The 24,901-nt window shown below is 40.0% G+C and overlaps 4 protein-coding genes across 5 annotated transcripts; 1 reads left to right on the top strand and 3 right to left on the bottom strand.

Annotated features, from left to right (window-relative positions):
* Positions 1 to 4,591: 4,591 nt before the first annotated feature.
* Positions 4,592 to 6,131, bottom strand: tex36 (testis expressed 36). Its single transcript, XM_017429377.3, has 4 exons — positions 5,611 to 6,131; positions 5,375 to 5,512; positions 5,203 to 5,277; positions 4,592 to 5,110 (listed from the first exon to the last, which is right to left on the bottom strand). The coding sequence occupies exons 1-4, from the start codon at positions 5,659 to 5,661 to the stop codon at positions 4,790 to 4,792; spliced, it is 585 nt and encodes a 194-aa protein (XP_017284866.1). The 5' UTR covers positions 5,662 to 6,131; the 3' UTR covers positions 4,592 to 4,789.
* Positions 6,132 to 6,263: 132 nt separating this feature from the next.
* Positions 6,264 to 8,826, bottom strand: si:ch1073-143l10.2 (uncharacterized protein LOC565165 homolog). Its single transcript, XM_017429363.3, has 7 exons — positions 8,615 to 8,826; positions 8,462 to 8,525; positions 8,292 to 8,373; positions 7,962 to 8,035; positions 7,325 to 7,576; positions 7,105 to 7,211; positions 6,264 to 6,671 (listed from the first exon to the last, which is right to left on the bottom strand). Exons 1-7 carry the CDS (start codon positions 8,700 to 8,702, stop codon positions 6,592 to 6,594), a joined length of 747 nt encoding a protein of 248 aa, XP_017284852.1. The 5' UTR covers positions 8,703 to 8,826; the 3' UTR covers positions 6,264 to 6,591.
* Positions 8,827 to 9,297: 471 nt separating this feature from the next.
* Positions 9,298 to 17,939, top strand: edrf1 (erythroid differentiation regulatory factor 1). 2 transcript variants are annotated; one of them, XM_017432228.3, is made up of 26 exons: positions 9,298 to 9,535; positions 9,807 to 9,962; positions 10,222 to 10,430; positions 10,787 to 10,853; positions 10,954 to 11,079; positions 11,165 to 11,289; positions 11,377 to 11,524; positions 11,730 to 11,792; positions 11,893 to 12,014; positions 12,122 to 12,233; positions 12,383 to 12,530; positions 12,619 to 12,730; positions 12,983 to 13,094; positions 13,356 to 13,643; positions 13,790 to 13,861; positions 14,086 to 14,227; positions 14,370 to 14,561; positions 14,717 to 14,917; positions 15,018 to 15,236; positions 15,332 to 15,558; positions 15,660 to 15,818; positions 15,991 to 16,140; positions 16,371 to 16,524; positions 16,645 to 16,760; positions 16,859 to 17,031; positions 17,129 to 17,939. In XM_017432228.3, exons 2-26 carry the CDS (start codon positions 9,855 to 9,857, stop codon positions 17,292 to 17,294), a joined length of 3,711 nt encoding a protein of 1,236 aa, XP_017287717.1. In that variant the 5' UTR covers positions 9,298 to 9,535; positions 9,807 to 9,854; the 3' UTR covers positions 17,295 to 17,939. The 2 variants fall into 2 exon arrangements, with proteins under 2 accessions (XP_017287717.1, XP_017287707.1); XM_017432218.3 differs by having other exon boundaries at positions 11,691 to 11,792.
* On the bottom strand, positions 17,720 to 24,660 carry dhx32b (DEAH (Asp-Glu-Ala-His) box polypeptide 32b). Its single transcript, XM_017432248.3, is given in 13 exon segments — positions 17,720 to 18,811; positions 19,259 to 19,449; positions 19,896 to 20,086; positions 20,248 to 20,388; positions 20,515 to 20,706; positions 21,516 to 21,665; positions 21,758 to 21,851; positions 22,543 to 22,785; positions 22,869 to 23,244; positions 23,759 to 23,952; positions 24,069 to 24,408; positions 24,410 to 24,477; positions 24,479 to 24,660. Coding segments are annotated over 13 exon segments (2,394 nt in total). The 5' UTR covers positions 24,521 to 24,660; the 3' UTR covers positions 17,720 to 18,639.
* Between the last annotated feature and the right edge of the window lie 241 nt (positions 24,661 to 24,901).

The raw sequence follows: 24,901 nt of genomic DNA, 5'->3' as shown, positions 1-24,901 counted from the left end.
CTTGACAGAATATGAATTTAAAAATATACAATAAAAAGACTTTAAGAGACCTTCAAAAAGCCTGGAGAATTATCAGTCACTACCACTTTGTTAAAAAAAAAACAATAAAGTCAGGGTCCTTGGCACCATAACTTAAAGAAATGTCAATGATTTAAAACATTTGCACAGTACTTTATGTCTCCAGTGGAATGTATGAAAAGCTAGATTTACCTCTCTGATTGGCGCATTAACAAATGGTTGATTTGGCTTCTTGTAATGTTCTCTGGTTGTTTTTGCCTCCTCTTAAAGCTGGAAATAGAATCCTGTGGATACTTATGTTCATTTTCCCAGACAAAAATTAAACGGTAGGTTTGTATAAAAAAAAAAATTAAATGTAAGAAGTTTCACAGTCATATTCACAAATACCTACAGTCTCCAAGGTACACAGCTCAGTGATGTGCAAAACAGAATCTGAAGAAAACAACTTAGGTCGAATGTTTCAGCTAAAACGATTAGAGGAACGTGTCAAATGTGATTAACTTCACTTGCTAACATATTTCTAATCACATTTCGTGAATTAGGGTCTTGTGTTGCTGGGACTTCTTTATATTGTGTGTGTGAGAGAGTAAATGTATGCTTGTTACCTAATAAGATTAAATTTAGCACAGCATTGATGAAACCAAGAGATGGAGCCTCTAAAGTACCAAATTGCTCACATGGCAATCCAAACCAACTATCCAAGCTGTAAAGATGGGGTTTTCAGAAAAGAAATGTCATATTTGTCATTGCTCACTATAATGTTTTAATTATTAATCTCAGAGGAAACTCTAAACCCAGCATAAAACTCATTTCAAAATTAAACTTTGTTTTTTTTTCACGATAAATCAAAGTTTTTACTCTTCAGAAATAAAAAAAATCTTTGAGTCTCAAAGAACGTGAAAGAAAATACCTGCATATGTTTTGGGTTTTTTTTTAGTTCTGAAAGAAATACACTTTTTTAAATCATGCCTTAAGAAGTAAATATATATATATATAACAAAACGTAAAGAAGTCAAAGCGTACTTCTGCATGAAAACATTTATCAGTCATCTAATTCATAAAACTATCCATTAGACTTTAATGTGTTGTTTAGCAGCTGCAATAGAAATTATTACAAATTCAATGCAGTTTCCTTCGTGCAAACAATGAATTATTAATTCATCTATGCTTGTATAAACTGTTGTCCTGCTGTCTCCCTTGAGGGATACTTGAGGCAGACTGATGCCTTTTAGGTTTTTGTTTGCAGTCAGTCTAATGTGATTGATCTCACCACCTACACACAAATCAGCATTCAAACTGTATATAAGATTTTTAAAAAATACATGGAGGAATGTGATTTAGTGCCAGGGAAGGTTTGGCCTTTTGAGGCAATCTCGTCAGTATTGCTCAAAGCCAAGCTGGTGGACCTCCCAGCTGGAACATGAGCCAGACTGCAACGCTTCAAAATAATCTACTTAAACACACACGTTCCTTGCAAACACACAGATTTTTCCTTTCTCGGGTTTTAGCAGGGGAACTCTTATCTCCTCCGAACAAACTCCTCCAGTGATGGGAATGTTCTCAGGATGTTATCTGGTTCTCTGTGGAAATGAGAGATAGCCAGCCACCTTTATCGCTAACTTTGGACTCTTGAGGGTCTCCAACCATTACGGCATCAAGGACCACTCGGCTGCCACGGGGACACCAACCAACTGGCTGTCAGAAAACAGAAACAAAAAAAGAGAGACTGCCGATTGGTTTCGAAGAGCTGCAAGTAGGAAAGAAACTGGAAAGACTTTTATGATTTGGGAATAGTTTTCCCCACCCATGGGAGCCAACTCAAAGACTATTTTGGGCTTTGATTTTTATTTTTGATTTTTTTTTTGGAAAGTACGGTGAATGTTTAAATGAAATGTTGAACATGAAGTGAAAATCGTACCAATCTCTTGGCATCCTTTGAAAAAGACATAAAAAGTGGAGATAATCAAGGCAGCCAGAAATTAGTTATAATTGGCAAAAGTATAAGGAGAGAAACATCTTTGAGATCTGCGATATAACCACAGCATCGCCATAGCAACACTCTTTCAAGTCATATCTTAAGTGAATAGGTAATGGACAACCGCATGATGTCAAAATAGACACAGGGGAAAGAGAGAAAAAAATGGCTTAATTTGACAAAAAAGTTATTTTGCTGCACAAAACTGAGTGAGTCAAAACAGCTCTGCAGCCTTTTTGTGGAGAAAACATGCACAATGTACCATGGCAACACAAATCTTCCTTCTGTTGCTGTTATTTTGACTGTCTGGCAAATCCACCTCTTGTTTTCAAAGCACTTTCTCTTTTTTTTTCCTCCTCTCTAACAGGTGCAAAACCTCTCAACTCAGCACATCAAAGAGGCTTGTGCACCTGCGAATAAATCACAGCAAATGGTAAGAATCCAGACTAGAGCCTCATAACACCAAAGAGGTCTGATTTAATATTCATGAGGTACAAGGCTTTGGTGGTTGAATGCTCGTGTCTTTTGTCCTTGGAAGGAGGTTTGATATTTCACCGTGTAACTAGATTTTTATGTACCTGTGGTCTCGCCTCACAAGACTATTGCACAAACACTTCTTCACCAGACATGGTGCATACAGACTTTTATTGACACGATGTTTCAGCGTGATATTTTTAGAGCCTTCCGTCCACCACTGAAGCATTTCAAGCGTTGCTGTTATTCTGATCATGAAGTGTTGGTGGCTAAAGCAAGTTAAAGCAAGTCCACACTGCATCGTTGCGAAGCTTTTCTGTCCCTTTGGATTCATTTAGGCATCATTTGATCGCCAATATAGACAAAACGGGCTGAAACAGAGCTGTTAACCAATAAAGTGTTTGGTCATAATAATCCTCTTATTCTAGTCTCTTAATTGTCACTTGTCTGCAACCAGGGATCAGATTTTTTTTGGCAGTGATTAGTAAGATAAGCTTGAGATTAGGTCACAAGGAGTCCCAGTTCCACATGGATGTAAAATGAACTTCTTTGTATGTGAAGGAGCCAATTACAACTGCTGACATAAAGCTTGTGAGAAAAGCTTGGATCCCCAGCGAGCACTTACAGAAAGAAAGCAGCTGGTTAGGACATACTCTGGAGAAAACATCCGCTATTAGAAAGAGTGGTAAGGGATTCTCTTCCCTTTTTTCTTTTTTCTGTGCAGTGTTCTCTACCAACTCTCCCACACTTCCTCTTCTTCTGGTTGAGCTCCACACAGAAACATATCCATCCCTTTGATCCCCAGGGGTGAAACAAACCCATCCACTATGACTCAAATCAGACTTAATTCATTTTGCATGCTCTAATTTAATGTCTTTATGTTGATGTAGACTGCATTAAAATAGATAGATTTTTCTGGTAATTATTTTCCACAGATTTTTCCCCTTTCAAAGCGTGCACATTACACAGTGGTTTTGGTTATTAGAGCTCTGATGCAGCGACGATACAGTAATTCATGTAAACCTGCTGCCCCCAGCTGGCAAGACTGTAGATTAGCCGATTCGCAGTCTTCCCAGAACTTTTTCAGATACCTCTAATATCTACACACATTTATGATTAATGTACTAACATAATTTATCTTTTAATAACGCTGAGTTTAATATATTGTTTGAACAACTATTAAAACTTACCAAAATGTGAATCGTTAAATCTAAATATTTCATGTTATAAGAGATCCTTTGTTGTTTTTGCGTCCTTGCTTGTGGTTATAATAGTCACATTGTTAACAACCAAGTTACCTGTGGGTAAAATGGAGTCGAGAGGTAAGCAAATCATCCAAAATAAAATCTGGCTCCCACCTGAGACTTTTATACAGTCTACGTACAATTTGGAATTCTTTAGCTCTGGGCAACAAGAAAGCTAGCAAATTGTTCCAAGAATTAACCAAATAAATCAGAACTGTCCCTAGTATGGACCAAAATGACTTTCCTGACCAACAACCAGTTGCAATATTTTACATTTTAAGCATCACAGTGGTAAAGTGTATTAAATCTTAGTCAGACATGGTACTATTAAAAAAAACAAAACATTCTTGATATTTTTCTGCATTGAAGTTAATGGAGATTTTTCTCAAAAGAAGCACAATTATTCCCCCATTTCTGTGTATTTTACTTCAAACAATACAAACATCTATGGAATCTTGTATTTCTTTACACATTGGCTGCTTTTTTTTCTTGTTTGTTGTCCAGAAGTTACACCTGATCATTTTCAGAGGAATGCATTTAAAAAAGAAAAAGACACCCACCTTTGACATAACGTTCATTCAAGCATATAAAGCCTCCTAAAGTCAAAGGACGAGCCAGTGTTGGGTCTAAAAGAGAGAGAGACAGAGAGAGAATAATCTTGTTCACTTTACTTTTTCATAAAAATGTGCCAAGCTTTTGGAATTATTCCTCTTTTAGAATCCCTTTGTTAGTGCATTTTTTATACAGAGATGGCATCTACCAGGCATCACACTAAAGCTGCTATTGTAATGCATTTTGAAAACTTTAAACTTAACTGTGAAGCATAAGGAAGTCTTGGTAAAATTATGATTAAGGAAACTAAAACTTGACTCCAGTGCACTCATAGTAAGTTTAAAGTCTTTTAAAATGCCATCAGTGTTGAAGAAATTCAGCTTTGTAAGGTTCCACCTGTTACAAGTTCAGCTTCAACTCAAGAGCCTGTAAAATAAGACAATCTGATCAGTTTTCAGTTCTTTATTCAAATTTCTCTGAACTCCGTTTCGTGTCCGTTCATCAGGATCTAAAATGCAGACCCTGTTCAGGACTTGGCAGGTGCTGAACGACAAGTAGCTGCCAGAACTTCCAGAGACTTCCTGATGTTTGCGTCATCTTGTCCGAACCACATGAACTGCTCCTCTGCCTGAGCCTTTGCTGCCTCTTCCGACCTCAGCTTGTGGTTCCGAGGGAACCGACGTGTTCTGTTTGGAACATCAACGGCCGCCATCGGTGTGAAGTCCTTTCGATAAGTACTGAGGTTGCCATTGGTCTCCTCAATGCTGCTGTCAGCTCCACCGTCACACAGACAGAAATTGGAGTAATGCTGTGTAAAATCATCAGGAGACTTCCTCCGTCCCAAACCCTAGTGAATACCAACGCAGAAGAGATGATTCTTGAAAAGAGGTTACAGAAATAAGCATTTCAAATATCCATAGCTTCACGCAGCACACTTACATGAGAGAAGATCCTAATGTTGTCTTTCAAGGCATGCTTGTTGTCATGGCAAGAAAGTGGGTAGTTTCTGACTTTCTGTAAAGCAGCACATATAAAAGACAGGAGTTTTAAAAAGGAGTTTTTCCCCCCACAGGGTCCTTTGGAGAAGCTAACAGAGGAGCCAAATACACACCTGCTGAGCCTTCCATTTAGGATAGCGTTCAGAGTTTAAAACCTGAGGCGACATTTTAGCCTGACTCTGCATAATCCCAGTGGTTGTACAAGCCTCTCGAGATTTTCTCTCACTGTCTGAATAATCTGGATGAGCAAACTGAAACGAAAAATTAAAAGCAGCTAGATACACATCCAGGTTTTAACGGTAAATTTGTAAATAGGTAATAAAATGCGAAATGAGGATTTCTTTCTTACCCATTTGCCACTGTTGTTCATAGAGGAATTGCACTTTCCTCCTTTTACCATGTTGAGATGTTGGGTTGACTGAGCAGCTTCACCAGAACACAACAAACACACACCGTCCAGTTTAACAACTAATTCAAACACTGGTGACTATGGAGACTTGCAGCAAACAACCTGAACACTGATCTCAGATCACCACGGAGATGTGGAATTGGAATTTTTACAGTAAAATGAAAATAAAGGATTAATTTGAACTCGGCCTAAATTTTGTTCACTTCTGGTTCTTGAAAGTGTTCAGATTTCTCAGAATATCTCATTAATTACAGAAGATGAGGAAATATAATCTACCCAGTCCTATGCTGACAAATGTTTATTCACAAAAAGTCAAACTTTCCTTATCTTTTCTACTGATCATTTGTCAGATACTGCATCAAAATGTTGAACTTTTAGAACGTGTGCCAGGCAAAAAGTATCTGATTTGTTTTGAGAGCCTATTTAAGGATTTCAGTATTATATTTAAACACAAAGCTAGGTGGCTTGCAAACACACCCCGATTGTATTTATATTTTACACCGTGTCGTAGGTTTTATTATGAATTGGGTTGTCCAAAGCCATTTACAATCAGCAACTGTGCTCTGTTATTATTGACAATGAAAGAAAAATCCTATATTTAAACTGCCTTTTATTTATCTAGAGGTTAAGAAAAAAGCAAAATACAGTAAAGAGTGCCAATAGGGACAAAGTCCAGATCAGATTGGTGACAAGTAGCTTCAAATTTAGACACTACAACAAATCTAAAAGTTAAAAAAAACAAACAAACAAACATTTAAAGACCACAGTTAAAAAAACAACAAAAACAAACAAAAACTAAATACAGTATGTATAAATTTTAAAATAACAAAAATAAAAATGATCTGCAGTAAGAGCATTAATTCATTGGTTACTGTTTCCATCTATAAAAGCTTTGAGAAAGAAATATGACCACAGTGAGGTTTATGGCCCCAAAGGTACGGCAGGCTTTTGCTGAAGCTGAGAATCAGCTGCAGGCTGACTGTCCTTTGTTGTGTTCATTCCTGTAGACAAGATGAGCAAGTCAAACACTTTAAATGGCAATACAACCCAGGGTAAAAAAAAATAACTTTTACATATTTAAAAAAAATATTATGCAATTTGTTAAAAAAACAACAACAAAAATGACTTTAACTGCATCAGTTGCCAGTACAGCAAGAAGACTAAAAATGCTTAACTCAATATCTCTAAATATGACTCAGTTATCACCATTTCTACGTTAGAAAAAGCCAATTAGCTGTGGCAGCCACGTTGAAATGGTTTGACAGTAAAAGTCATTCAGTTGAGGATGTACATTAAAATACAAACACACAAACAACACAATTACATTATCACCTGCCTTTCATGGCAGTGGGCAATTAAAAATAATCTGAAAAGGTTCAAACATGTTCAGAATGCTGCCCCATTCCTTAACATTTAGGGGAAACAAACTCTTACTTTGTAAGACTGACGAAGACGTTTCTTTTGCACCATTCACAGAAGCAAACTCTTTCCTTTTCTCGCTCCGAAGGCACTTCTTCAGCTGTTTGGCCAGATGTTGCCACCTGATAAAAAAAAAGAAGTAGTAATTCCAGACAAATTAGAATCTACAAGCTGTTGTCATTCACAGTGACAAAGCCGTTTTAAGACACCAGAAGTCACACATTTCTGTTCTCACCTTTCCTGCTTGTCATTGTACTTATTCAGCCTGTCTGCCTCTCCCTCCTTCTCCTTGATCCATCGCTGCAGGAGTCGATCTTTGTCTGCGTGAGCCTGCTCCAACGCCTCCTTTAGTCTGCTCTGCTCCGAGCGCAGAGCTGCTAAGTCTTTGGACTGACGCTCGGTGGTGAGCTCAAATTCTAAAAGGGAGGCCTTCAGGTTCTTGTTCCCTTTAGCCAGTGCGAGAGCCTCGTGACGGTACTGGGACACACTGGAAAAGCCAAATTAGTGATTTATTGATCTCTTCATGCTGCTTCCTGGTGGTTTTTAGGTCACAGGTTTAACTATTAAAGCAAGTGGCCTGAGTTAAATTAGTCCCCCCCCCCCCATTTATGTTGTTCACCCTGATTGTTTAGTTGCAACATTCATTAAAATACACTCATATTTCTGAGAACAAGCTAGAATTTTAATAGCTACACTGAATAGAGAAGAAAGTCCAATCGTTTTTGTAAAAATCTATCTTGTATTTATCCATTTTCAACTTGAACTGATTGATTGAAAGTATTTTCTATAAAAAGAAAAACAACTACATCTTTGGATGCTGCTTTTTAAACGTTATTAGAAATATATCTGTGAACTGACAGACTGGAAATTACCGTGACTGCCAGTATTGTAGCTCAGCTTCTTTCAGATACAGGACTGCAGTCAGGTCAGAGACAGTTTGAGACAACTGGGGAGACAACAACAACAACAACAACAACAAAAGATAAATTGATGGACCACCAGGCAGCCTGCACACAACAACATTAAAGTTGTCTCCTGCTGAGAGCAAAATTACATTACAATCATCATTTTACATGGCAAATAGGTTCCAAAATCTATTTTCCCAAGAATTTTCTGAAGTTCACATAAAATGCCTGATGTTTATCTGAAATATTATGCAAACTTATGCCATGATAGTCCAATTCTGAATTACACCTCATTACCTTGTCTGCCAGGTGTTCACTTTCCCTCAGCTCCCGTTCCAGATTGATGTTTTTCCCAACTTCTACACCACCTGCCTCCAAGCTAAAAATATATAAATTTTTTTTTTAAAGGTTGAAAATTCTGAAAAAAAGAAAAGATTTCCACAAAAGTGATTTTATATCCCTCTAACCTCCTACTTTGAATATCCTCAAATATTTGTTTGCGAATTTCAAAACGTTCCTCCAGCTGAGACACTGGAAGAAAACATACACACACACACGTAGTCAGACTGAGGCGGTGATTATCGTAAAGAAAACAATTAGTTATTATTAGCGAGTCTTACAGCTCGTGAAAACGCCAACAAATGGGAGTTTCTCTTCATGATCTCGCTGCAGAAGTCGAGCGCGCACGTGATTTTTCCAGCTCCCCATATTAAATAACCACACAGTGTAGCTTTGTTTACAAAGAAGAAGAAGAAGCAGAAACAGAGGACTGACTGTGTTTAAATCAGGTCTGGCGATAATGAAATAATCGGTAACACGGGGTCAGCAGGACAAGAATTTACATCTCTCAGCAAAGTTTCACAGCTCCTCCCTTCAGGCAGCAGCTGACATCCCCCAGCTGGATATAACTTCTGACCTAATCCAGCACATATAATATAATATAATATAATATAATATAATATAATATAATATAATATAATATAATATAATATCTCTACTTGCTACCTTGGTAAAAGACATAGAAAAGGCAGAATTTTTTTTAAATTGTTGAAACATTTTATTTTCTACTTAAAATAAAAATATCCAGGATTTTGCGCATCATTATCTGTTATTGTTTATATTATTTTTTGATGCGAATAATTGTTTTCTTTTTATTTCGATTAAAGTTATTGTTTAATCGTAACAATAAAAACAAAAGTTGACACGTAACCAACCAGCAGATTTCACAATAAAAGTCGTCAAAAACAAACCAGAAAACGCTGAACTTTTCTAGAAGGGACCTTCGAAAGTACTTCCGGGTTAACACGGCTTCCCTTTTAGGGAAAATATCGTCGTTGCTAAAGCTCTCAGGCTAATTTGTGGCATTATAATGAGCTCAGCTTTTTTTAGAAAAACAAAAATGCGAGCGACTTTTCATCGTCAAAATAGAAAATAAGAAAAAAAAAATGCGGTCTGTCTTACCGTGACACCGGAAGTTGTTGTTTGCTTAGTGCTAACGTGAGAGCTGGACAGAGATGTGTTGCTGCTGACGACAAAACAAGGTAAAATACAGGGTTGTCAGACAAGTAACTACTGACTAAACATTGTTTATGATAAAAACGTAATAAAATAATAGTGTTAGTGTCTTTTAGCTTTAGTTTAACATCCGAGTTGTGTAGACTAATGTGGCTTTCGCTAAGCTAGGTTGGCAAACTGACATGTTTATACTGCAGATACCGTTGATTTTGTTGGCTAATTTACCGTATGCCATTCATTATCAGGAATGTATAGATATTTCATAGATTTTCCAAACAATTTCTATGTTTTCTGCAGGTTAAGGCTTTGTCAGTGGTGAGGGAGTAAAAAGTAGTTTTGTCCAGCATGAGTTCTTCATCAGCTGGGGACAGACTAGAGCCTGGGATTCCCTTTGATAATCAAGCAAAGGAGGACATTGGTGGTCTCACCTGCACAGGAGACCACAGCAGACATGTAAGTAACTTGGCTGAGCAGAGAGTAATGAAAGAAAAAAAGTAATATTCTGTTTCTCCTCATTCAGGGAATAAAACTGCACCTAAACTGTACATACACCATAATATACATCACCAAGATATGGTTTTTTTTGCCACCTGGAGTTTACTTTGCAATTATCAGCCATGAGAACAAAGATCTTTAATTATTAGTCATTTAGACAGTGTTATCAAACCAGTGTTTCCAATTTGACATGACGAGGAACGTTCTTATGTTGTAGGAGTCTGCGATTTGCTTGGGGAATGGGGAAGTGAAAAGCCGCGCTGTGGTCAAGTACTCTGCGGCGCCGCCTCCGACCACCTACGCCCTCCTGCAGGAGAAAACAGACCTGAAGCTGCCCCCTGCCAACTGGCTGAGGGAAAACCCCCAGCTGGGCAGTGCTGGCACCACTGTGTTAGGCTCCAGCAGCAAGTGCAAACCTTTTTCCAGGTAAAACAAAACAACCTTTATATTCTTGTGAATTAATCAGACTAAGGTTGCAAGGTACTGGAAGATATAAATATATATATTTTTATTATTTATGTATTCTTTATTCAGTGATATACAATATATTTGACTTACTCTGACTTGTGTAGCTCTTATTGGGTCGTGCTTGAAAAGTGACATAAATACAAAAAGCTGAAAGGCTACATAGTTTTAAGTGGTAATAAGAGTCATCAGTCATATTTAAAGAGAGTAAAATACTCTTAGAGGTTATATTGCAGAACTGTACTTTATACCAATTACTGTAACTCTAACTGAGTTGCAAACAGAAATATTGATGAAGATCCTTTTAATATTTGCAGTTTTGGGATGGCCTATGACTTCATCGATTGCATCGGGGATGATGTTGACGTTGTGTCAGACTCGGAGGTTGGTGAGACTTTCTTTATAGCTACTTGTTAATTTTTCTACAAGGTACACACAGCTGATGTTACTGTTGTTTTCTGATTTTTATTTATTATTTTCTTAGAACATCAAGAAGCTTTTGAAAATTCCCTACAGCAAGTCCCATGTTAGTATGGCCGTTCACCGTGTTGGAAGGACGCTGCTTTTGGATGAGCTGGATATTCAGGAACTCTTAAGGAGATCCTCTCAAGTAAAGCTGCATACTCAACTTAACCTCCTAATAATTAGTATTTTTATGTCGCCTTTATATATTCTTTAAAATGTATGTGTTGCAGACAGGAGACTGGACATGGCTCAAAGAGATTTATCAGCGGCTAATAGATCAGAAATGGCAGAGAAAAAAGAAGAGCAAAGAGCACTGGTATCAGAAAGCCATCCTGTCAAAGTTCCTGTACTACAGGTGAGTGTTTGTCGTTCTTTGAATGAGGGTAGGCTTGGCACTTAATTTGAAAAGCTCTCATTTTCAGAATTATTATTTTACCAACAGCATAAATGGTGATGGGGCTGCAGAGCCTGTATCAGACGACATGAATCAAAGCGATGAGGAGGATGGAGCAGAGGAGTACAGCTCTTCATGGCCTGCCACTTTCACCAGCACAATGACTGATGCAGAAGAAGCAGATACTCCAAAACAGGTAGCTCAGCTTTTTACACACTAAGTTTTAGTTAGTGTTAAAGATAAAACTATTAATCTCAATATTGCTCTTAGCTAAGAACAACTGAAGTCATTTTTACAATCTTTTGATTTAAGTGGACTCTATTAGAAAAGTTTTAACTAGAAGACTGATGTTAAATGTGCAGGAAAGCGTTTCTGTGGATAGTAAGTTTGCTTTGGGTCAGGTGACATCTGTCCCGAAAGAACAAAACCTCCCTACTCTCTTCAATGAAGGGGAAAACAGTCAGGTAAAACCATCTTTTAATGTTCTTTAACGTAAGACTGCAACAGCCAGACATGTATGTCAGACATCTAAACATAAATGCTCCTACATGTCATGTTTTTCAGGGTTTAAGGAACGACTTTGTGCGAAACATCATGTGGACGTTTGAGGACATCCACATGTTGGTTGGGTCCAACATGCCAATTTTTGGAGGCGGTCGCTATCCTGCCGTCAGTCTGAGACTCAGGTTTGAAATTCTATTAGTGTTTTGCACTGTCTTTTAAATTCCTTTATATTCAAGTAAATGATCACAACACAAAGGTGTGATTTCTAACTCTCACTCTGCTTTTTCAGGGACAGCAATAAACCAATCAACATTTTGACGGGCATCGACTACTGGCTCGACAATCTGATGTGCAACGTCCCAGAACTTGTCATGTGCTTTCACGTCAATGGCATTGTTCAGGTACGCTACTGTTTCTTTTCCAGAAGTGCAGACGTGAATATATTTGTTTTATTATTTAGAAAATTCTTCATACTATACATCTTACAATAACTGCCTTTAAAAAAAAAAAAAAAAAAATTCTCTTTGTCTTAATGTTTTTTTTCCTTCAGAAATATGAAATGATAAAAACAGACGACATCCCTCATTTGGAGAACTCAACTTTCTCTACAAGAGTAGTAAAAGACATTGCCCAAAATATTTTGTCCTTTCTGAAGTCCAACTGCACAAAAGAGGGTCACACCTACTGGCTTTTCAAAGGTGAAGAAAACACAACGTGTACATAGTTGTTTCCTGTTGTACTTTAATTTTGTGTGTTTATGTAAACTGTCACATCTTGAATTCACAGCCAGTGGAAGTGACATTGTGAAGCTTTATGATCTGACCACCCTGTGTGAAGAAGCTGAAGAAGAGAACTATCAGAATCCCTTCACTCTTCCTGTTGCTGTGCTACTATACAAGTGAGTGCCTGTGTTTTCGGGATACGAGAATCTTTGTGCTCATCAGTTTAGACCTTAAAGAAAATCCAGGCTTCAGTTCATTTTTGTTGTGGTCAAAAGCTTGTGTAAGGTTTGTTTAGCCTGCCAAGCTCTCTTTAAATTGGTATGTTTAAATTCACTCACTGTCAGTGGTAAAGTTAAAATGATGTATGGGTGTAGAATTCTGTACAGCTATACTGAGATACTAATGGTTCTTTTCTTTTTTTGGTGCAGAGTGGCCAGCAACTTGATGCTGAAGGTCAGACAGAACAGAAAGCACTACGCCAAAATTAGAACCCTGCTTCTAAACTGTGTTAAACTTCTCGATCAGGAGAAACATCCTCAGGTATGTGTGGTTTGAAATAAAAATTCTGCAGTTTTATTTTTTTAAGTTAGTATTTGCGATAGGAAAGCGTTGTGAACCCTCCTAAAATCTTTGACTAAATGATTTGATTTCTTTAGTCATTTGCAAGTTATTATGGCATAATTTAGGGCTGTTTTGATCAGAGCAGAAAGCACAAGGTAAAACCCTTTGATCGTATCTTAGAAGGCCGTATATTCAGTTTGAGCAAACTCAACTTCATCCCGATTTCTTCTCTGTGCCCAGATCATCGCCTCAGCCTACTACATGCTGTCAGAGCTGTTCCAGCTCGATGATCCTCCTGAAGACGATGAAGGGGAGTCGCTGCGGGCCGGTGGCTCAGAAGACAGCTACAGTGACGAAGACAGGGAAGAGGAAGAGGGGGAGGAGGACGATCTGACAGAGGACAGTGATGAGAATGGATCCTACAGTAACTGCTCCAGGCCTAAGGATGATTGTAACGCAGTGGCCGTGATTCGCTCTGTAGGGGAGCTGTCAGTCCCTGAGAAATACAAATCAACTCACCAGATCAGAGTGAGTGACTCATTATTTCCTGCCTCCTTTCCCCCTACACACACTGAAGGAGGCAGAGTGGAGATTGAGGTTAAATGATTGTGTCAAAATGCACACACAAAAAAAAAAATATATATATATATATACATATTTTTGTATTTCTGCAGCCAAGTTCTGCTTTCCCTGTTTCTCAAGACAAAGAGGAGCGATGCAGACATGTCCTGAGCTGTGTACTAAAGGCAAGTTTCTTTCTTTTCAGAATTAATTCCCAAAAAGGGGTGTCTAAAATCTAAATTAGTGTGATTTTAACTGCACACAGCTCATGCATGGAGTAAATAATAGTTTTTAAATAACACATAAAAGTTCAATAAACACTGCAGTTACATACAGAGGTACAGACTGGAGGAAAGTGCAGTGAAAAGAGGAGGAAACTTTTGTTAAAAGATTGTCATAATTTGCACAGGGATTAAAGGCAGTGGATAGCAGCATCAAGAAGGAGAGTGATCTTCCATCTGCTGACCCAAACACTCCCATTCCCCTAAAATATGAAGATGGCGGTGCTAGTGGAACATCTGAGAAAGGCATTGCTCTTCTGCTAGAAAGAGGTCAGTCTGCTGAATTTAACGTCATAGACAATCTACGAAACAACCATTTAATTCAGAATATAACAAAAATTAGACAAAACATGACTGAATGATAAAATAATTTGTTTCCGTTTCATGTTTTTCTCCACATGTTTATGACCAGCGGGGTTCGTGCAGGTAGACCAAAAGCACCCAACGCGCTCGGGGATGATCCCTGGCTCCTGGCAGCACCGGATGAAGCTGCAGCTTTTCCTTAAAGCCTCGAAGGCATACTACGTGCTGTCTGACGCAGCCACTAACCTGGTGAAGTACGGTCGAGCTTTGCGCTACATCAAGTTATCTCTGCAATGTTACGGTGAGGGAATTTCACTGTGATGATTTTCAGTATCGTAATATTTCTTGTATTGGGTACCAGTTTGCTTTAAACATCTGGTATTTATTGACAATGGGAAAAAATAACAGAATTTTTATGTCACTTAATGCGTCCGCTCTTCTTTTGTTTTCCCTCAGATGCCTATTGTTCTATAAGTGGAACGCTTCACCCACAAGTACTGCAGTTTCACAGCCAGTGCCTGTCGCTGTGTGGAGACATCCAGCTGATGTTGGCTCAAAATGTCACCAACAGAGCAGCTTACCTCGAGGAGTACAGCTATCAGACTAAAGAGGACCAGGAGATCCTGCACAGCCTGCACAGAGAAAGTAGCTGCCAGGGTCAGTCAGAGATATAATTACATAAAAGATGTCTTTATTTTCAACTTTTGTTCATTGACTGATGTTCCATATGTAAATCCTTTTACTTTCTACTCACTAGCCTTCAACATGGCAACAGACCTGGCCATGGACCCCGAGTATCAGCTGTTTGTTAGCTGTAAATGCTATGAGGCAACACATGAACTCCTCATCTCTGAGGCCTTGAAAGATCAGTCTTCAGATCAGCTGGCCCAGGTTCTCAAAAGGCTTGGAAACATCCACAACGAGATGGGAGTCTATTATATGAACCAGGCTGCAGCTATGCAGACAGAGAAAGAAGGTATGTTATCAGACCTTTTGGATTGTTCCTATTTTGACAACAGAATGTTTGTTCATTGAAACGTTACCAGTCTTCTTCGTGTGCTCCTGTTTTAGCGAAAAAGTCGGTGTCCTCAGCAGAGCAGGAGCTGTGGAAGAAGAGTTTCGGCTTCTTTGAGAATGGAATGAAGGACTTTGAAGCCATCGGGGACAGCACCAATACGGCCTTACTGCTGTGCAATACAGGCAGGCTGATGAGAATCTGTGCTCAGGCCCACTGCACCACGTCTGCCGACGAGAGCAGAGGGGAGTTCTCACCTGAAGAGGCTCTTTATTACAACAAGGTTCAGTATTAAGACTGCTCTGCTTTGAGGATTGATGCATTTTTTTCTGCAATCAAACTGTTTCCATTATTTCCCTGCATCTTTTTTTTTTTTAACTTCAGGCCATAGACTACTACTTGCGAGCTATGAAGTCACTGGGTAGCAGAGAGAGCCACTCAGCGGTGTGGGACAGTGTAAACTGGGAGCTGTCCACCACCTACTTCACCCTGGCTACACTGCTGCAGGACTACGCTCCACTGTCCAGGAAAGCCCAGGAGCAGGTGAGACTGAAGCATTTCGTCCCAAAACATTCAGCAGAAAACTTTAATCTTGGCTTTTTTTTTTTTTCCTACTTTCAAGAACATTGGCAATATGCATGTTTAACTATTGCACATTGTTTTGCATTAATAACATTTAGATTTGTGAATAAACTTGAAGTTACTGTTTCTGCAGATTGAGCGGGAGGTGACGGAGGCCATGATGAAGTCCCTTAAATACTGCGACCTGCAGACCGAGTCAGCTCGTCAGCCGCTTTACCAGTACAGAGCTGCCACCATCCACCACCGCTTGGCCTCAATGTACCACAGCTGCTTTCGGAACCAGGTGAAACGGATTAATTTACTCATTTAAAATGCCCTTTCCTTGTTAATATATTCCAGCTAAGTAGCTTCTTGCTTTGGTTATTCATTGGTTAAGTATTTTTATTCTTTTACTGTTCTGTGCTTGTCACAAGTGAATGAGCTTTGTCTCTGGAAAAAAAAAAACGTCTAAAATTGTGTGTGTGTGTAATTCAGATCTAAAGCTTTTCCCTGATGTCTGTAATTGTTTGACAGGTGGGAGATGAACACCTGAGGAAGCAACATCGCAGCCTGGCAGAGCTCCACTACGGCAAAGCTGTCTCTCTATTCCTCAGTCTCAAAGATGCACCCTGTGAGCTGCTTCGCACGTTACTAGAGAGGGTCGCTTTTGCTGAGTTTACAATGGCAGGTAAGCATCTAATTCATCAGGAGTGTTATGATGTTGGGCAGAATGTATTTTATGAGACGAGTTTTAAATTTGACAACAGTAATGTTCCTTTCAGTAATGTGTGCATTGTGATTTTTAAAGGCCAAAGCAGCAGCGTGGCGAAGCTGAAGAGCTTAATTGGAGCACTGGAGATCATGACAGAAACTCGTCATGCCTTTCAGTTGATCCATAAAGAGCTGCTGGAAGAGCAGGCAGATGTAAGTTTCACGGATGTGAATGCAAAACTCTGCTCAAGTTTTTCCTTCTCTATCTTGTGCTGTTATCTACACCATATTTTTCTCTTTTCCGCCTGTAGTCAAGTGAACCAGCTGCTACTGAATCGGCAGACTCTCCTGACGTGGCCAGTGGCTCCACATCTGGACTGGACCTCCATGAGGTGATGAAGTTAATTGGTGTTTTCGAGCCAAGTCTCTCCTTCCTGCTGCTGCAAGCCATCAAACTGATGACGACAATAAAACGTAAACCAAGGTGAGCGACAGGCAGAAGCTCTGCAGCTCGGTTTGGTCCGTATTTATTTCCACCTAATGTCGTTCACTCCTGACCAGCTTGTTTGTGTTTCTTACAGCAATAAGGATGAGGAAACGATGAAGATCTACAAGAACGTGTACTCAAAGCTGCTGCGCACAGAGAAAAACGCACCGCTGCTCAGCCGCGTGGAGCTCTACATCGAGCTCCTGCAGCAGCTGACCCCACAAACAGGAAGTGATGTCACAGGAGCGAGTAAAACTTAAAAAACAGTATCTGCCTACACTTGTGTAAAGACTTTGAATCTGCTTTCTGATAGACTCCTTAAAGACAGAAAACGGCATCTTAATATCAGACTTAAACAAGCACAAACTCAGGAGACTAAGTTTAATTTTTTTTCTCTAAAATCACCTCCTGCGCCTTTTAAAATAAGTTAAACCTCTTCGTCACAAGGTTAGAATTGTATATTTTTTGTGTAGAGTTGTACATTCAAAATAAATTATTTAATTTTCCTTATAATGAAGCTGATTTTGGTCACGTGTGAAGTTCCCGTGGAAACGATTAGTTTTTAACCGAACCAAACACCAAACTCTGGGATTGTCTCATTTTCTGCAAGTAAAAACATGTCCTAAAAATGTAAAAGCATCACTAAATTTTCAATAGAGAACGATTAAGTTCAACATATTTGAGGTTTTTTTTTTTTTGTGTTTTCATCAATACCAGCCACTCTGTTAATAAAACAAAAGCTAACTGACAGAAATGAGAAACTGTATTTGCTTTAAAAACTGTGCAATATTCAAGCAACTTCCAATGCAAATCCCCACTGCTGATGTTTTAAAAGCCGTGTTTGTATAAATGTGAATTAATAGTTCTGCATGATGGGCTTTGAGAAAATAAAAGTTTGAAAGTTATTAGATTCAATTTCTGTGGGTGTTTTATCTTCATAAAACTTTTTTTTTTTGCTTTACGGTGCCTCTGGTCTGACAGGTTTTGAACAATAAAAAAGGTGAAGTAGTTTTTTATGTTTTATGTGAATAAAAAGCACATTTAACAAAACTAAGTAAGATTTTTAACAGGCAGCGCTGCGCCTCAGCAAATTAGCATTTGTCCTTGTGCATCAGTTCGGCCGGAGTCGCTGAGAAGAGGACACGATGTGTTCGCTGCGGTGTCGGTGAACTGGCTGACCTCACTGTCACTGAAGTGGATCCGCAGCAGATGGAGCTGCATGGGTGTCCAAAGCGTCCATGCACCTCATTAATCAAACTTGACCCTCTGTGCCGCAGGAATGTTGGGACACCAGCTGAAGGTAAAATGTATAAAAACTGGAAAAGGAGGACTTGATGGAACAGTATGGGAAAAAAAAAATCAACAGGATCTGTGACTTTAAATTTTAAACCTGACCTAGAAAACAATATAGAGCACTCTATCAAAGTAAATGCAGAACATGATTTAAAAAAAAAGAGGGATGAGAGGCACAGATAGAGGGAAGTAAATCCATGGAAATAATGTAATTCAGCTATCCAGGTGGTGTACAGCTGTCCCGCATGGTGCGGAAAATCCTTCAGATTATTTCATCATGGTGACTGGGCAGCACGTCGGTCTGTCTGTCAGTCACTGTACGACGCAGCGATCGGAAGTCTGATTCTCCTGGGGTTCCTCTGATGACGAACACTTGTCCTCACTGTACCGAGAAGCTTCACGGCTCAAAATGTTTTGAAGGATGTCCTTGCTCTCACTGGTAGGTAAATTGTAGAAAAAGTACTGCGGTGCCATTTGAATGAACCTACAAGTAGAGAGAGAAAAAAAACAAACAAACGGTATATTAAGTCTAACATTTAAAAAAAGTTTGAAATGTTCGATTTTGCTGAAATGTTAGCGACGCCCACTTTTTTTACAGTGAGAAAAAAACGAGTCCTCTTAGTGTCTGAGGGGCACCATACAGGTATCAGAGCTTTCACTTTCTGCATTAGGCTGCAGCTCCACATTCCTGCAGGTCTGTGTAATCCATAATCCCCTCTCCAACTAGCAGATACTAGAGGACACGACTGTAATCCCTCCCTTTACAACTAGCATGACCAGCCACTGCTGAACTGCTTTACATGCAGGTCAAAAGGTTTATTGTAACGTGTCTGTCTGATTAGGTTTGAGCTAAGATACAAGGGTTTTCTAGTTTGTGCCTTCAAAAAATCTGCTCGAAAGCCAGTTAGGAAAAGAAAAGAAAAAGACTCACTCCTGTGGTGTGATAAGGGTTACAGTGCGGAGACAGTTGTCCTCTGAGAAGGTGTGCTCATGGAACAGCACCCACTCCGGAAGGCCCAGCTTTGGGCTCTTGGCTCCGTAGCTGGAGAGAGGATGAATCTGTGCCACGTGCTTATGGGTCAGGATGAAGTAGTTCCCCGAGCCATCCACGTCCCATGCCACCTGAGGGGGGGAATCAGAGCCTGAGCAACGGTCACCACCTAAGAAAACTTCACTTACTACATAAGGACAGAAGCCTACAAACAGAAAGTGGTGCTCTATGCAGAGTACAAGATGCAAATGATTTAAATGTTGAGTTTGCAAGCAGTGACAGCTGTTTAATGGCCCCTTAAATCAGACGTTTGAAAGCTGTTTTAAGGTCAGTTTAAAAAAGCAAAATGTCTTCTTAATGTTGGCTCTAATCCATTGTGCTGCAAAAAACTCAAGGTAACAAACTCACAGGTAAAGAATAGTAATTATGAACAATAAATCCTACATTTTAATTAAACACAAATCTAACAACACGTTGTTATTCTACGATTATTTGACTATCAATAGTGAATGTGTGATTAAAGCACCTTCTGGAAACTTATGCTAGGTTTTTAACAAACGAAGCACTCATATCTGACCTGCATAAAGAAGCCTGCGAGGAGGGCTTTCTTAACGTTGATGGTGTTGATCCGGGAGCCGAAGGCCGGCGCCGAGACGGGCAGCTCGATTCTCCTCAGAGTGTCTGTGAGCTCGGCCCGAAGAGCGTCAGCCATGAGCAGAGCTTTGTGGCTCAGGAAGAAATCCTGACACCATTTCTCCTCATTACAGTCTGACAGAGGACGAGGACAGATCCAATGAGCAAAACCAGAATCAGGGATGAACGCATTAAGATGTGACGATGTTATATATCAGTAAAAACTGTTGTGCTTTGACTGTATCGTGAAAAGCCTTTAAAATTTCGATTAAAGAGCAAGACGTTTCTAAACTCACATGGGTCCTGCTGGTACTGTTTGAAGGCCTTGTAGATGTTGATGAGGGTGAAGTGGTCTCCCTCTGGGTGCTGGAACTTCATGTAGCACTGGGTCACCTCTGGTTTCAGCTCCACGGGGGGAACCATGAAGCAAGAAGGAGCTACAGTAAAATCCACAAAATGCATGGGATCCTTAGAATGAATTCCTTACTCCGTAACTGACAGCAAGGTTTTGCACAGGCACACAGTTTTTTTTTTCAGAGTTCTGTGGAAGTGCCATATGTTACCTGTTAGCATGGCAGCAATGATGACCACCTCGCTGACACAGTCAAACTCACAGGAGGCCAGCACAGTCTTGGCCATCTGGGGCTCTAAGGGGAACTCGGACATGATGATGCCCATCTCCGACAGGTTGCCATCATTATCCAGAGCTGCCAGATAATCCAGTTCCTCCAAAGCCTGCATCAGACCTCCAGGATCTGAGTAGGAGAGGATTTATTTATTTATTTATTTATTTTGTGGTTGTAAAATAAATTGTGATTAGAAAAATTAAACTGAGCTGGGAATTAAAATCCTGAGGTAAGCACTCATCTTTATAACAGTGTTTAAAGTATATAATCTTGGGGATTACTAATTCTGCACAAATACACATTAAATGTCAATAGTGACCCACTGCTACAATCCCTGAACATGTACTGACAAGCTGGTGGAAATGCTTGGAATAAACATCAGTAGCAGATTAGGAATTTTTAATCCTCCCTAACATCTGCCTAATACCACAATGCAAAAAGAAAAAAAAATCTTTAATGAGACAAAAGAGATTTTTCTTCTGTGTTCTTCTAACAAACATGTTTTTCAGTCTGTTTTACAGGGAAACTATCACAGTTATATGAGGACAGAATAAGAGGGAAAAATGCTGCTTGTTATTATCTGTTCACCCAAACACAAACTCCATCAGGTTTGAGATCCAATCAGCTAATGGGAGGCTCAGAGTGCATGTGTTGGTGATGTTTTTGTTTTTTTTTGTGTAAGAGGGGGTGTATAAATCCACAGGAACAAAAGCACACGGAAAGAGGTCAGCTCTGAAACGATGCTCGCAGAACAAGAGCTGTCGGTTCAGCTGAAGCACGGCTCGCTGCCTTTCAATAATAATAAAAAAAGTTCCTGTCTGTTGGACCAAAAGGGAACAAACTGACTGAACCTAAAATTCGTTTTGCAGCTTTGCGGCTTACATGCTGCAAAAAAAAAAAAAAAAAAAAAATCCTCTGCTTCTCATTGTGAGCCTCACCTGGCCTGTCAGTGAAGTCACAGTGACCCAGTCCGGCAATCTCCATCCTTTTGAGGAAGAGCACAGTGGAGCTGATGTCAGACTCCACAATGTGAGGACGGATCTCTGCGGGAAGCTGCCTCTCCTTCGGGTACAGACAAAAACACTTGCCTACAGGACAGGAAAAGCACTTTTAGACAGAACAACAGCCAGAGAGTGGGACTTAAATCAGAAAGGTTTGGCACCAGTCGTAACTCCTTCACCTGCTGGACCTGCCAGATGTTTGCGGCACTCGCTTTGACCTGTGCTGATTGGCTGGATGATGACTGAGTTCGTTCTGATCCTGGGGTTGTAAATCTGCAGCACATTCACAATGACATCACTTCATTTATATACAGAGGTTTCAAACAGTTACTGAAGTACATGGGATTATCTCTTTCACATAAAAAAACAAAGTATAGCAAATCACTCCGAATAAACTCAGCTATATTTCAAAATAATATAACACTAACAAATGGTTACTATAGTTACTTTACTCTAAAATACATACAGATTTTAGACTTTTGCTCTGCTTTTATCACCCACTGCTGAAGGCTAAGGCAAAGCAATAATGTCTTTGTCTCTGTGCATGTGTGTGTTCATTTGTTTGTCTGTTAGCAAAATATTTTAATGAAACTTTCATAAAATAATTACTGGCTGCTCATCTACAACTGATTAACTGTTAAAGTCAACCAAATTCGAAATTGTTGCCACAGCTAATCAGCCTTAGCCTACAGAAAAATGACTACATTTCAGTGAACTTTACAGATACTGAGCTACATTTTGGTGTGGTAGTAGCTGAGAGTCATTCACAACACATACACAAAATGCTAACAGATCATGTGAAATCACACAAGGTATTTCAATATCCCATGAGATTGTGCATTGTGTTATTTTTAAGGTTTGAGGAAAAATGGCTATAACTTTGTCATTTCTCACTGCCTGTTGTTTTAGTATTAACATGATTTATCACCCTGAAACTTCACAGCTAAAACAGTCACAAACGTACATATCTTTTCTCCAGTCCAGCATCAATAACGAAGTTTATTGAGCTGACAGCCCAGAAGAAATCCTCATTCGGGCCACACGTGAGGAAGACTCTTCGTGTCCGGTGTGCTTCCTCCTCCTCCTCCCCTAAAACTGGTAGAGTCCCAGGCTGGCCGGGGTGCACAGCAATTGGCAGCAGCTCCCCCCGGTCAGATGTTGAGCTGTGACCCTCATGACAGAGGATGTCACGGGCCAGGTCTACTTCCTGGTGGAAGAGAAATGAAAAAAAAGGAAAACTCTGAGATGGGGCTCTTTTTCAAACTTCTGATTTTCTGAGTGGCTTTTTACCCGTGTTGTCACCAGGAACACAGCCACATCCCCCGGCTCCTCAGAGTGGTGGATCTCCAGCACGAGGCGGAGAGCAGAGCAGAAGTAGTTGTCACCTGTGCTGCTGTACACCACCTCCCCCACACCGGGGGCCTCCAGGTGGATCACTGGCAGCGGGGACCCAGTGAAGAGGGCCAGCTGCTTGGGGCCCGGTTTAACGGCTGATAGGAGGACCACGTGAAGCTCTGGCCTCTGCAGGGCGATGTCCTTCAACAGACCCAGGAGTACATCGGTGGCTACGGTCCTCTGGTGGGCCTGATCCACCACCACCACGCCGTAGCGCTCAAGCAAAGGATCTGACATCATCTCCCTCAGGAGCATGTCATCTGTGCAGTACCTGGGTTGAAAAAAAAATGCTTATTATTGGAAAATAATGTAAAATAAAGACATTTGCGACAGTTTGAAAACCATTTTTAGGCGTCTTTTATTGTAAAAGGTCCTTAGAATGGCATCTTAATGAAAGTTACTTTAACATTTGAGCTTAGATTGTGTAAGTTACTTTAATTAGATTTTGAAATAGATGCTTTTTTTAATATTGTGTCTGCCTGTTTGTGACTTCCCCCTCCAATCAGTGTGCACAGCTTCTTTGTTCCCCAGCTAACTTATGAGAGACCCACATGGTGAGTGTGACATATGGGTCGACAGGGAGCCGGGCAGCTGTGATGGAGCCACTGAAAAGAGCCCCTCGGTTCTTTTGTTCCCTGTTCTCTTGAGAATTAACAACAACAAAAAAAAGTGGGGGGATTTAGCAGTGTGTGTCACCACCACGCATTTTTGCAAGTAGTGAGAAAGGGTCAGAGAAACTCAGGATATATCTGTTTGTGAAAGTACAAAGTTGAGTTTTGTTGTACCTGAGGATAGTTTCATTAGAGCAGCATGTTTCTAAAGGGATGTTGTACCCGACTTCATGGCCGATGTTCACGTCCATCTCATCAGCCACTCTTAAAGTGAGATCTACTGCCTGTTGTGGATGAATCTGAGTGCAAACCACCATACCATGCTGGAACTTGACTGACAGGCAGAATTCAGCACACCACTGAGGAATCTGTGTTAGAATAAAAGTGAGAGTGTAAATATATTTTGATTTCATTTTAATCAGATAATAAAAAAGAAATCAATATTTGTAATAGCTGCACCATCTAAAATCCTAAATCTACTCACTTGAGAGCTCCTTCCAGTTTTAGCAAAGCCACTAACAATCACAAACTGTCCCTTGGCCAAAGAGTCCATAAATTCACCCTTTGCTCTCCACACTGGCAGCTCTTTCCTCTCGTTCAGCAGCTTGTAAAACCTAGAGGAGTAAGGCAGTCCATCAAACTGATTGAGCTCCAAGATGTCATCATAATCGTTGTTGCCTTCACTCGCAGCCTCCGAGTCCGAGCAACAGGGCGAGTTCCCCTCAAAACAGTCCTCTCCATTTAAACTCGAAACGTCCTGCGCCATCACAGATGAGCTCCCAGCCCACACGCTCTCCTCTTCATTTACGGATCCACTCAAATTAAGTTGGGAAATCTCCAGCACTCAGTAAACTGGTTATACAGCAGCGCTGAGACCGCCTCTGCGAGCCAAGCCAAAGTGAGAGGCTCTCTGGGAGCCCAGCCCAGTGTTGTCATGTGGCCACTAATCCCACAGAAGTAGTGCAGTCATCAACAGAATGTGCGCACACACACGCACACACACACACTGGTGTGAGCAGGAGTGGATTTGCAGACTCAGGGGACCTGGTGTTTTCAATGGACACTGGACAACAACAACCACAACAATCTGTGCAAAGAGTAAAGCACATTTGTTTGTTGGTTAAATAGAATTTGAGCTGCTGACTAATGGGTAAAATAAAAAGGTTTTTAAATATCAAAAGTACTGATAAAGCTTGTAGCAAATAATAATAATAAATAAGCAAATAAAGCTCAGTAAATATTTGGCCTCTATGATTATCATGGAATTTTTGATGATTTTAAATAACCTTAATTTCAAAATTTTTACTCACCTCTGAA

This window comes from Kryptolebias marmoratus, linkage group LG22 (assembly GCF_001649575.2).
Source record: "Kryptolebias marmoratus isolate JLee-2015 linkage group LG22, ASM164957v2, whole genome shotgun sequence".
NCBI lineage: Eukaryota > Metazoa > Chordata > Actinopteri > Cyprinodontiformes > Rivulidae > Kryptolebias > Kryptolebias marmoratus.
Note: the sequence above shows the minus strand (reverse complement) of the source record. Positions and strands in the feature narration are given on the sequence as shown.

Bases quoted from the DNA above. Each gene is read 5' to 3' on its own strand.
- si:ch1073-143l10.2 (XM_017429363.3), bottom strand. From the start codon at position 8,702: ATGGGGAGCTGGAAAAATCACGTGCGCGCTCGACTTCTGCAGCGAGAT. The intron at 7,577-7,961 runs GTAATTTCCAGT...TGGCTTTTCCAG, and splicing joins CTACAATACTGGCAGTCACG to TGTGTCCCAGTACCGTCACG. The intron at 6,672-7,104 runs GTAAGAGTTTGT...TCTTGTCTACAG, and splicing joins GTCTTCGTCAGTCTTACAAA to GAATGAACACAACAAAGGAC.
- tex36 (XM_017429377.3), bottom strand. From the start codon at position 5,661: ATGGTAAAAGGAGGAAAGTGCAATTCCTCTATGAACAACAGTGGCAAA. The intron at 5,513-5,610 runs GTAAGAAAGAAA...TTTTCGTTTCAG, and splicing joins TGAACAACAGTGGCAAATGG to TTTGCTCATCCAGATTATTC. The intron at 5,111-5,202 runs GTAAGTGTGCTG...GGTATTCACTAG, and splicing joins ACATTAGGATCTTCTCTCAT to GGTTTGGGACGGAGGAAGTC.
- edrf1 (XM_017432218.3), top strand. From the start codon at position 9,855: ATGAGTTCTTCATCAGCTGGGGACAGACTAGAGCCTGGGATTCCCTTT. The intron at 11,793-11,892 runs GTAAAACCATCT...CATGTTTTTCAG, and splicing joins ATGAAGGGGAAAACAGTCAG to GGTTTAAGGAACGACTTTGT. The intron at 12,015-12,121 runs GTTTGAAATTCT...CTGCTTTTTCAG, and splicing joins GCCGTCAGTCTGAGACTCAG to GGACAGCAATAAACCAATCA.